General features: G+C 43.5%; 1 protein-coding gene across 2 annotated transcripts; it reads right to left on the reverse strand.

Moving 5' to 3' along the window:
* Nucleotides 1-4,681: 4,681 nt before the first annotated feature.
* On the reverse strand, nucleotides 4,682-6,929 carry LOC138802137 (gamma-crystallin-1-like). Of its 2 annotated transcripts, none has more exons than XM_069985296.1 (3): nucleotides 6,921-6,929; nucleotides 5,286-5,528; nucleotides 4,682-4,957 (listed from the first exon to the last, which is right to left on the reverse strand). In XM_069985296.1, the coding sequence occupies exons 1-3, from the start codon at nucleotides 6,927-6,929 to the stop codon at nucleotides 4,682-4,684; spliced, it is 528 nt and encodes a 175-aa protein (XP_069841397.1). The 2 variants fall into 2 exon arrangements, with proteins under 2 accessions (XP_069841397.1, XP_069841398.1); XM_069985297.1 differs by having other exon boundaries at nucleotides 4,682-4,950; nucleotides 5,282-5,528.
* Between the last annotated feature and the right edge of the window lie 5,800 nt (nucleotides 6,930-12,729).

Raw genomic sequence — 12,729 nt, forward strand, 5'->3', positions numbered from 1 at the left:
CATGCGCATCACACAGCTCCCTGTACGCCTGGGGCCCTGACTTCCGGTACTGACGCTCTCTGTACCGGAAGTCAGGGCCCAGGCGGCACTAGGAGCTGTGTGATGCGCGCGCTGCCGGGGAGAGGACGGGACACCCCCGGCAGCCGCGCATCAGCCGGAGACTGCAGAAGGAGAGAGGAGCGACGGGGGAACGGACGGCAGATGAGTTGTATTTTGTTATTTTTGTGCTATTTACTGACTGGGGGAGGCATCTATAAAGGGGAGAAAGAGGGGGACCATCTATAAGGGGGGGGGGAAGATGGGGACCATCTATGAGGGGGGGGAAAGAGGGGGACCATTTATAAAGGGGGGGAAGAGGGGGAACATCTATAAGGGGGGGGGAGAGGGGGACCATCTACGAGGGGGGGCAGAGGGGGACCATCTATAAAGGGGGAAAGAGGGGGAACATCTATAAGGGGGGGGCAGAGGGGGACCACCTATAAGGGGGGGCAGAGGGAGATCACTTATAAGGGGGGAAAGAGGGGGACCATCTATAAGGGGGGAAAGAGGGGGACCATCTATAAGGGGGGCCAGAGGGGGATCACCTATAAGGGGGGAAAGAGGGGGACCATCTATAAGGGGGGAAAGAGGGGGACCATCTATAAGGGGGGCCATAGGGGGATCACCTATAAGGGGGGAAAAAGGGGGACCATCTATAAGGGGAGAAAGAGGGGGCCATTTATAGAGGGGGGTAAGGGGGGGACCATCTATAGAGGGGGGGGGAGGGGGGGACCATCTATAGAGGGGGAAAGAGGGACCATCTATAAGGGGGGGAAGAGGGGGACCATCTATAAGGGGGGAAAGAGGGGGACCATCTATAAGGGGGGGAAGAGGGAGACCATCTATAAAGTGGGACCATCTCCTATAGGATTAGCAGCCTCCTCTCCTGACATCCACTGTGCTGCTGGGACCTCCCCTATAGATCAGCACCCTCCTCTCCTGACATCCCAGGGGCCCAGGTTGGGTGGACAGCCCGGGGCCCAGGGTACTTTTAATCTGCCACTGAGTATATCTACTTGGTGAAAACTTCAGATATAGGGTATACAGCTGTATACTGAGTGTGCCAAAAGAATAAATAATTTGATACAACTTTTTTGCGTTCTGGGTGTAACATTAACCATTAGAACGCCTGTTGCCTGAAGGCATTTAAAAAAAAATAATATACAGGGTATACGGCTGTATACTGAGAGTGTGCCAAAAAATATAATAATATGGTACTACTTTTTTGCATTCTGTGCGTAACATTCACCATTGGAACGCTTGTTGTCTGAAGGCATTTCTAAAAAATAATATATAGGGTATACGGCTGTATACTAACAGTGTGCCAAAAAATATAATAATTTGGTACTACTTTTTTGCGTTCTGTGCGTAACATTAACTATTGGAACGCCTGTTGCCTGAAGGTATTTCTTAAAAATAATATATAGGGTATACGGCTGTATACTGAGAGTGTGCCAAAAAATATAATAATTTGGTACTACTTTTTTGCATTTTGTGCGTAACAACCAAAGTGTGGGATACGTTCATGACACCCCCTAGGGAAACTTCCATCACCGTGGGGCCTGTAGTAAGCAGGAGGGACAAGTATCGGCAGATGTTGCGGGAATACCTGGCTGATCGCAACCCCGTCCTCCCCGATCCCTGGGTGTCCTACACCTATTGGATGTCCAAGTTGGACACGTGGCTGGAACTGTCCTTGTAGGCCTTGGAGATGTAAAAATGAACAACCACTGAATTGACCCAGACTTTGCTTCTCCACTGGTGGAAATTAAAAGTGAAGAACCATGTGTTTGCTCCAGCTCATTTTCTCCTCCTTAACCACTGTAGAAATGGGCCATTTGAAAAAAACTGCATTGAGGCTCACTTGAAGGAGCATGCCCATAATTTTTTGGGGGAGCTCTTTCAAGGACCTCCATATAATTTTTTCTAGGGCTGTGCTCATAATTTTATCGGGGGCTCTTTCAAGAGCCTCCATATAATTTTTTAGAGGGCTTACTTTAAGGGCCATGCATACAATTTTTTTCGAGTGCTTATCTGAAGGGCCTCAAGATAATTCTTTTTTAGGGCTCACCTGTAGGGCCAAAAAATCCCTGTTTGTAGGGCTCAGCTCAAGGGCCTAAAAAGTTATGTTTTGTGAATGGTCATCCCAAATGGTATTGATAATTTTGGTGCCTTCTGGCTTCCCTACTTCCAATAATTAGGCTCTCATGAACAATTGCATCAGGGTGTGGGCCAAAAATTTGTTGTCCATTTCGAACCATTTAACCATGTGGATACAAACTTGTTGGGGGTGTCCTCCACCTTACTTTCATTTTGTAGCTCTAGATGCCGTCACGTTGATAAAGCCATTTTATCAGCTGTTTTTTAAATCTTCGATTTCAAATTAACTTGAATTCAAATCAATCTTTTATTTAACTTTTTTTTTATTATTTAATCGATTCGAAGGGGAATGTGGGAGGCCTCACCTCAGGGGCCACAACATCAATTTTTAGAGGACTTACTTCAAGGGCCTGCTAATTTTCTTTCAATATGTTTTAAGGTGAAAGAAGTCACTGTTTAGCAGGCAGGATCAGTCAGGTCAGTAGAGGCGGTAGTAGTTGGTGGTTTTTCCATCAAATTCAATTTAAATTTGTCTTCTCTTAGATATTCTTTAAAGGATTTAAAGTGTGAACATTCAAATTCCAGGGTCTCTTAAGAAGACTGCATTGTTATAATTTCTCCTGTAACTCCCAGGATTTTTTGAGGGCTCATCTCACCGACAGGCCTCAATTTCAGTTTTTACATAGTTTCCATGAGAACCCTACCCCTTTATGTGTAGAACGTGTCTGACCACATCACACAAACAAACGCACACACAATAACAGTAAGCGTTGGGTGGTGTTTGATTTCCCCCTTGCCTATGCCATCCGTAATTGTCATACGCAATATGATTTAAAGGGGTGCATGAAAATGTTTATTTTGCTCAAAATTTGGCTCTCTGTCCATGCTAATGTAGGGAAAAGAAGGTTTCCTGGTATTTTTCCACTTTACATAGAGATTTAATTGTTTTTGGAGTGTATTGTTGGGAGGCTGTGATAGTGGCGTAATGCTGTGACTTTAGCGTGTTAGATGCACCCAGGCATGCTTCCCTTGCTCTCCCAGTTGCATTCCAGAGGTGTTGGCATCATTTCCAGAGGTGTAATTGTGGACTTTTTGGTTATTTTGGTAATTTTGGTTTCAAATAAACAAGCATTCTTGTCCCATAGATTTTAATGGTATTCGGTATTCGATCAAATAGTCTAGTACAGGGGCCTATTAAAAAAGAATTTCGAATTTTCGAATATTTCACTACTCGCTCTTCTCTAGTAATGTTCCCCCTTTCCCCCTCCCAATAATATGATAATCTACTAGGAAATACACATAGTCAATTTGCATAGTTTTATAAAGCCACATCTTCAGATTTACTGCCCATGCGCTAAACCAATTAAACCATTTGCAACACAGGCATATATTATGCACAGCAACTCAATGCATCCACAAAGTGCAACCGATACCCCAAAATAGTAATATCCAGGTACAAGTAGCTGTGTGTACATTATGTAAATTCACTGGATGCTATAAAGTCAGGGTACATTATACCAATCCAATAAGTCTTGTAAAAAAAAAAAAGTTGTATTAATCATTGGGTGCTGTGAAAACATTTACTATTATCAGTCAGTGGGCATTGTGAAGCTAGTGTCCATTATCAGTTTGGGGGTACGGTGCGTGAAGTTAACCCAGTGTTGCTATAATGCAAAAACAGCCCCCAGTCACTTTGTATACTGGACTCTGGCTGCACAGGTCGTACAGAAAATAACACTCAATCTACCCACAATCAGCCCTCAATACACCCACAATAGACCCTCCTATCCTCCTATCCTCTCCTCTCTGTCCCTATCTCTCTCTCTATATCTGTAGCTGTCTTCGCTGATAAAAACAAATTGGTATAACACACTTTAAGTTGACACTGCCCACTAAGACCCTATTCACACATTCCGAAAGTTGTCCATAATTGTGGAATCATGTTTCAACTTAGTGCACATAGTTTTATTGTAAATTGGGCTATTTAGACACTTTGTTTTCATTTTGATCTGCAATCCGTTTAAAAAAAAAAAAAAAAAAAAAAAAAAAGGACATGTTCTAGAGCAGAAAATGTGGTATGAATTCACCAGATATAGAGGGTGAGATGCTGACATCACAAAGGGGTCTTCAGCTGATTGGATGGGTGCAGGGGGTTATGGTTAATCACTTTCTACTGCCCCATGACAGCACTCTAAGCTAACATGTACACCAGCCATTGCACCCGCCATGTTTGGATAAGGAATCGCTGTGAATTCACGTCGCTGAATGAAGCAAATTCACTTTGCTCATCTCTAAAAATGAGCACACAACAATTCCTTGAGAGTAAATACTGTTATAAGCATACATTAAAGGGGACTTTAAAAAGGAGAATTCTCAAATTTACATTTGCCTTTTTAGCTTCTCTTTTCTAGACCTCCAGTAATGTTTCTGTTATTTCAATAAAAATGATGGATATGATTAAAGTAACTAATGCTGAGGCTTATACAAATTATTTCCATGAAGCTTTTATTGTATTTATTCACTGAATAACATATTTCTTATGTTAGTAGAAACGATTGACCCGTCTGAAAGAACCAATTCGTGGATTAGAAGCTCCCCAGTCACTGTATCTTCTGTACTCTCCAGGTCTCAGGTAATACTGACGTCCCCTGTAGTTGGGTTCTTCATAGAATATCCAGTGTCCATCTTGAACTTGACAAGAGTGAATGTCATTGAGATGGAATCTTTCATACACATGAGGACAATCGTCACTGAACTCCATCATCTGACCTCTGAAATCTTCTTTGTCGTAGACCCTGACTCTGAATGAGCCTTGGTGCTGGTAAACACAAAGTATATTTCAAAGAACAATTACTCTTTGACATAGTACAACACGGCATACTTTTCTATATAACTATTTCAGTGGCATATTGTATAGAGGGGCATTATATATTAACTCAAGCTTTGTTATAGTGCCAAGTTATACCAGTTAGTTTAGAAGGTTCTGATGTTTTTCACCCAATCCTTGTACTAATTCTTTACTTCTTTTGTAAAAAAGTAATTCCTTTGGAGATATGCACTCCCTTTCCTCATGCAGGTCCTATATTTAGCATAATTATGAAACCTAACAATGATTTAATAAAAAGAAAAAATGTTTATGAACTGACCTGAGGAATCATGCGACAAGACCTAATTGAGTCATTATAACCCATCCATTGCTGGAAGTCAGGATACTCTCCTCTATGGAGATAGTACTGGTGTCCTCTGTAGTTGGGATGTTCATACAAGACCCAGTCTCCACCTTCTACACGGATGGAGTTGCAGCGTCTAAAGTATGAGGACAAGTCTGAGTATTCAGAATTACACTCATAAGAGCGACCCTGGAAGTTCCTGTCCTCGTAGAAAGTAATCTGTAAAACAAAAAAAAAAAACACACTTTTTAAGGCTGGGTTCACACTACGTATATTTCAGTCAGTATTGTGGTCCTCATATTGCAACCAAAATCAGGAGTGGATTAAAAACACAGAAAGGATCTGTTCACACAATGTTGAAATTGAGTGGATGGCCGCCATATAACAGTAAATAACTGCCATTATTTCAATACAACAGCCGTTGTTTTAAAATAACAGCAAATATTTGCCATTAAATGGCGGCCATCCACTCAATTTCAACATTTTGTGACCAGAGCCTTTCTGTGTTTTCAATCCACTTCTGGTTTTGGTTGCACGTACTGTGAACCCAGCCTAATAGTATAGAGCAATCCAACAAAACACTCACAATAACACAGGTAACAATCCAATAAATGTAAGTTTGGTGCATGACTCAACAAACCGGACCCAGGTTGGCAGAAAATCCAAAAAGAAAGAGTGGAGACAGCACTTCCAAGTGAAATCCAACGTTAATATCACACCATGTGCGCAACATTTTGACTATAAAAAGCCTTTTTCAAGCCTCTTTCACTGACTGAAATGATTTTATAGCCAAAATGTTGTTCAACTGGTGTGATATTAAAGTTGGATTTCATTTGGAAGTGCCACCTCCACTCTTGCTTTTTAGTCAGTATACAGCCCTACATCAATGAACATGCTACATTTTTTAAATATACTAAATTTCAAAAACATGGAATTATCCTGAAGGAAATCTGTCACGCCCTGATCACCTACTGTGCAAGTGACACTGCTGGAAAGATATCAATAACAGCCTTTGCTACCTGTTTCTGTGTTTTCAGTTAGAAATAACACTTTTATTTAGGCTGTGAATAGTGTCAAATCGGTGAAGCCTGTGGGTCCCTGGGCCCTAGCACTACTACGCTTCACTGTGCTGTATGCCTGTTCCTTTACATATTACATGGGCACACTGTGTACACAGCACAAGCAAACATAGCAGAGTTTTGGCCTAAGGGCCCCGCCTCATTGACACCATTCACAGACTAAATAAAGTTATCTTGTAAAAAAAAGAATAAATAAATAAAAACCCAAAGACAGGCAACAAATGTACGTTCTGAATGCTATAAAAATATCTATCTAGTGTTGACATCAGCTTGGTAGGCATACAGGGGTGATAGATCACATTAGAGCAATACTGTTATTTGAAGTAACTTTTGATGTCATTGGACAGTAACACTTTCTTATACTGATTTTATTTATGTTTATAGGTGATTCCTAATGCTAAGTGTATTGCAAATAAAAACTGCCCATATACTAATAAAAAAAGTATGTTTTTTTTTTGTAAGTAACACAATTTTGACAATTCCAGTAAACATCAATAAATATACTAATATGAGCATCATCATATCCTCTTACCTTGCCCATGCTGCTTTATGTACAGTGCTTGCTTGACCACACAGTCTCAACTGTTAACTGACTGGATGGAGAAGACCCTTATATACCGCGTGAGGTACATACAGAATTTTGTGCTAACTAATCAGAATGAATAGTATTTTTACCTACACTAAAGGTTGTTCAGTGTTTGCAGTGACTATTGTGATGTTTCCTTTCACACAAATTCAAAAGCCTAATGCAGCTGCTACACAAAACACAAAAGGCTGAGTCGGCAGATTATCACTCCGTGTAATAAAGGCAACAATCAGCCATTGACAACGATCATCGGCTGATCATGTAATTTGGTCCTGCCTAAAAATCATTGTCCATCGACTGTACATTGCTATGTATAGTAGCGGCTGATGAACTTGTAAAGAAAATAATTAAGTTTATAAATATCTGTCCACACTCACGTTGCATCTGCCCGTTCCCCGGTGTCTCTCTCGTTCTGCCTGTTCTCTGCAGCAGCCTCAGGTACTGCATAGCAGAGACCATCCCTGCAGTTCTTGAGGCGGCTGTGGGCAGCAATTAGAAGCCGGAAAGACGCCAGGGGGTGGGGGGAAGCACCGGGAGCGCAGAGAAGTTTGTATAAACTTTATTTTACACTAAAGGCAAAGTCTGCACAAACATGGCTCTAGTCTAGTACGTGGCTACATTGTGTGACATGTTATATATGTTATACTATTTTTTGTATATAAGTAACTGTAACATAAGCCCCATAAGGACCTAGTCATTTTATTTGCTTTGCATTTTTTCCCCTCCACAACAGAAGCTAAATGTAGGCATGTTGTACCCTATGTACCCTATTTAACCATTACATGCACTGAAAAACAAAACATATCTTCAGGGGAAATTCTAAAAAAATACAATTATGTTTTTTTACACTGTTCACCATATGGTAAAATAGACATGTTATCCATATTGTAACGATGGGAGTCGTGGATCCTCTGTACCGTCACCAGGGGCATAAACTGCACCAGGGAGCAGAGTCTAAGGGGCCCCTGGTTTTCACCAGAACCCGCCGCAAGGCGGGATGGGCTTGCTGCGGCAGGCGACCCCTAGGTCGCTACCCCTGGCTTGGTTTGCAGGTGACGGCGGGCAAGGTGAGCAGGAGCAGTAGGCAGGTGATAGTGCAGACGGTGGTCTTAGGCGTAACCGCAGGTGACAGTGGCAATGGACAGGAACAACGGACAAGGGCAACGAACAGGAACAAGGGACAAGTGCAGCGGACAGGAACAACAGGGAGCTGGGCCAAAACACTATGGGAAGCATGTGGAAGCTCCAACACGAGGGACAGGGCATGCTGGGTTATATAGGGAGTGATTAAGTGCAGACACCAATTAGGGGCGGACTGGCCCTTTAAATCTGAGACAGCGGAGCGCGCGCGAGGTGAGACGCCCCCTGGGGCCGAACTAGCAGCAGCGGCTGCATGAGACAGGGAGGGGGTGCGGCGGCCCGGAGCGCGACACGCCACTGCAGCCCTGACAAATATATTCTGTAAGTTGCTAACTATTCCAAACTATACCAGATTTACATAGTTTTTTCAATTTTTCATGTTTTACTATTTTTAAACAACATTTTGCATTTTTGTATTTAAAAAAGGGGATAAGGTAAAAATAAAGTGAACACTTAAACAACACATAATATAACTCCATGTAATGGTCCGTATACATGGAGCGATAATTCACCAAATCGATCGTTTATAGATTTTAAAGCAACAATTTGATTTTTATATCGATCAGCGTTTAGATCAGACATGTCAAACTCTGGCCAACGGGCCAAATCTGGCCTGTTGGGCCATTATTTTTGGCCCGCCAGGCAATTCAGAGTTTGAATTACATCTGGTCCACCATGGCTACTATATAAGAGACTATGGGAGAGGGCTGGCTACTATATAATAGACTATGAGGGAGAGATGACTACTATATAAGAGACTATAGGGGAGGGCTGGCTACTATATGAGACTACTGGGGAGGGCGAGCTACTATATAAGAGACTCTATGGGGAGGGCGAGCTACTATATGAGACTATTGGGGAGGGCTGGCTACTATATAAGACTATTGGGGAGGGATGGCTACTATATGAGACTACTGGGCAGGGTTGGCTACTATATTAGAGACTATGGGAAGGGCTGGCTACTATATGAGACTATGGGGGATGACTGGTTACTATGTAAGACTATGGGGGGGCTGGCTACTATATGATACTATGGAGGAGGGCTGGTTACTATATGAGACTATTGGGGAGGGCTGGCTACTATATAAGAGACTATTGGGGAGGGCTAGCTACTATATGAGACTATTGGGGAGGGCTGGCTACTATATGAGACTATGGGGGAGGCCTGGCTTCTATATGAGAGACTATGGGGGAGGGCTGGCTTCTATATAAGAGACTATGGGGGAGGGTTGGCTACTATATAAGACTATGGGGGAGGGCTGGCTACTATATGATACTATGGGTGAGGGCTGGCTACTATATAAGACTATTGAGGAGGACTGGCTACTATATGAGACTATTGGGGAGGGCTGGCTACTATATGAGACTATTGGGGAGGGCTGGCTACTATATAGAACACTTGGGGGGGGGCTTGCTAATATGTGGGGCAATTTTGGTTGGGTTGGCTACTACATGGGGTAATATTGGGGGGTTGGCTATTACTTGGGTTGGGGTTTAATCATTTCATAGCAATTTATCATGTCATTTATCATAGCGCTGGGAGACGCACCCAACCGACAGTGCCAGGAACACCGCATTTGCGCTTCAATAATTATCAAGGTTGGCCCTTTTTCCAATTTTTTAATTTTGGCCCACTGTGTATTTGAGTTTGACACCCCTGGTTTAGATGAAGTGAAAAATGTAAAAAATTGTTATTGCGATCATTTTAAGATTCATAGGGGTGAATCTGTGAAAGACTGTTTACACAAAGTGATCTGCAAATTTTTAGCGAATGACCAACGACAAATGAGAACGCGTTGAAAGATCACAATGAATGGTGTTTACACAAGCCAATTGTCGCTGAAATGCGATCGTTGTCGGAATAATCATTCCGTGTAAATGCACCATAAATCAAACTTCCGTAAAATCAAACTGTCCACTTAGGAAGCAACATTGATTGACAATTAATTTCACATGGTGTTGTGCAAGTGAATTGACAACAGGTGGAAATTATTAGCAATGGCCAAAACACACTCACTAAAGGAGTGATTCTGCAGGGGACAACAGACCACTTTTTGGCTGATGGCTCATCCAGGATGGCACATCAATGTGAGCTGTGGCAAGAAGGTTTGCCATGTCTGTCAGCGTAGTGTCTAGAGGCTGGAGGCGCTAACAGGAGACAGGCAAGTACACCAAGAAATGTGGAGGAGGCCGTAGGAGGGCAACAACCCAGCATCAGGACTGCTATCTTCACCTTTGTGTGAGGAGAAACAGGAGGTGCACTGCCAGAGCCCTGCAAAATGACCTCCAGCAGGACACAAATGTGCATGTGTCTGCACAAACTGTTAGAAACTGACTCCATGCTCACAGCCCAACACCTTGCTGGATGCTTGGTATTTGCCAGAGAAAACCAAGGTTGGCAAATTCGCCACTGGCGCCCTGTGTTTTTCACAGATGAAAGCAGGTTCACACTAAGCACATGTGAAAGACGTGGCAGAGTCTGCAACATCCTTCAGCATGACTGATTTGGCAGTGGGTCAGTAATGGTGTGGGGTGGCATTTCTTTGGAAAGCTGCACAGCCCTCCATGTGCTCGCCGAAGGTAGCCTGACTGCCATTAGATGTAGTGTCACACCACGGGTGTTGCTATTGGTTACACCATTCTTAAAAGCCTGTACTTATTGTAAGTAAGTGGTGATGAAGTAGTGATAAAGTTTCACCACTAGATTTCGCTATTGTAGGTATGCGTACCCAATGGTTGCACGGCTGAAGTATAGAAAGGGTTATTGTTTATTTATGTGTCACATGGATCTGTGAACCTATGGGAGTATCTTTTTCTTCTGTCCTATCATCTCTCACTTTACTTCTTCTTTATTCACTCTTCACCCACTCACAGCGCACTTTAGATATGCTGTAGATAGGAAGTCACATGGGTAGAGTAAGTGTGAAGGTCTTTTGTGTTGTACGTTGTAGGGGAAGGATGCAGGCTAGAATGTTCCCTACAGTGGTCCCTTTGGGCCCTGGACCTCTGCCAGGTCCTCAGCCTTAAGAAGTAGTCTTAGTCAGGTTCCAGTATGGTGAGGAAGCAAGACAACAGTTTCTCGTCATGTAACCTTACCAAGCACTATGCACTGCCCCTCGCAGGAGAGGACACGTCAGAGATTATCTCAACCCTCGCCATGGACAAGGAGAGTCACAATGCAGGACAGTATCCACAGACAGCAAACAAGCTAGGAACTAATCCGGATAGAGCAAAGTTGCTAAGAGCCTAAGAACTCTATCTCGCAGAACGGTTGTCAACAGGGAACCCTCAGCATTCCGCTCATCCCAGGTAACAAGGTCTGGGGCTTGTGTCACCCTCTAGGATGGGTCCCCCAACACTGGTAGGGTAAGAGGTGGTGCAAAGACCCAAAGGTCAAAACACAGGCACAGGTATTGTCTCTTTCTTCTTAAGTATTCTTCTACCTTATCCTCCAACCTCCCGGCAGAGCACATTACACCATGGGTTGGAACTCTCACAACATCCTCTTCCCTGCTCTTCTAATCCTTCTATGTATCTCTCTACATGCAATCCAGTCAGCACGACTGTACTCCTCGCTATACTCCTATTACAGATCTGGATCCTATATTCTCCAGTGTGTTATCAAGTGTATTATCAAGTGTTCTATCTAGTGTAATGTATCCTGGCAATGCATAGCTGTATGTTCTGCTGCATGTACTTTCAGAATAAACAAGATGTTATTTATAGTAAAGAGACTCTGTGATTCTTCGCCCCACACCAACACAGTATATAAACACTCCTTGGGACATTTCCCCTTTCTGTGGGTAGTCCGGGTGGGTCACTGCTCCACTCCGGACCACCATGATAACAACCCAAGGGACCCCGTGGCAGCCCGGCAGGTCACTGTCCACAGGGGAACAAGGTGTATCCGGCCCTTTAAACTAAAAGCAGGTGAGCCACCATACCGGTGTGCCCAACCGGGCACTGGCGTCACGACACAACACCCTAGGGTCCAGTAACATCTCGGCCAATCACCACAGAAGTGGCGCCACACTCCACCACCTGGCAAGTGACAAGCTATACCTCCGCCATAGCATCGCAGGGGCTCACCACATAGGTACAGAGATGAGATCCTCAGACCCCTTGTGAGACCATATGATGGTGCAGATGGCCCTGGGTTCCTCATAATGCAGGACAATGCTAGACCTCATGTGGCTGGAGTGTGTCAAGATGAATGCATTAAAGATATGGACTGGTCCGCCCACTCCCCAGACCTGAATCTGATTGAGCACATCTGGGACATCATGTCTCACTCCATCCACCAACATCACGTTGCACCACAGACTGTACAGGAATTGGCGGATGATTTAGTCCAAGTCTGGTAGGAGATCCCTCAGGAGACCATCCGCAACCTCATAAGGGGCATGCCCAGACATCGTAGGGACGTCATACGGGCACGTAAAGGCCGCACACAATACTAAGCCTCATTTTGACTTATTTTAAGGACATAACATGAAAGTTCGATCAGCCTGTAGTGTGTTTTTCCACTTTAATTTTGTGTGTGACTCCAAATGCAAGCCTCCATTGGTTAATACATTAGATTTCATTTAAATTTTTGTGTGATTTTGTTGTCAGC

This window comes from Dendropsophus ebraccatus, chromosome 9 (assembly GCF_027789765.1).
Source record: "Dendropsophus ebraccatus isolate aDenEbr1 chromosome 9, aDenEbr1.pat, whole genome shotgun sequence".
Taxonomy (NCBI): Eukaryota; Metazoa; Chordata; class Amphibia; order Anura; family Hylidae; genus Dendropsophus; species Dendropsophus ebraccatus.

Coding starts and splice junctions, on each gene's coding strand:
- LOC138802137 (XM_069985296.1), bottom strand. Junction 4,958..5,285: donor CTTGTCGCATGATTCCTCAG/GTCAGTTCATAA, acceptor TGTGTTTACCAG/CACCAAGGCTCATTCAGAGT.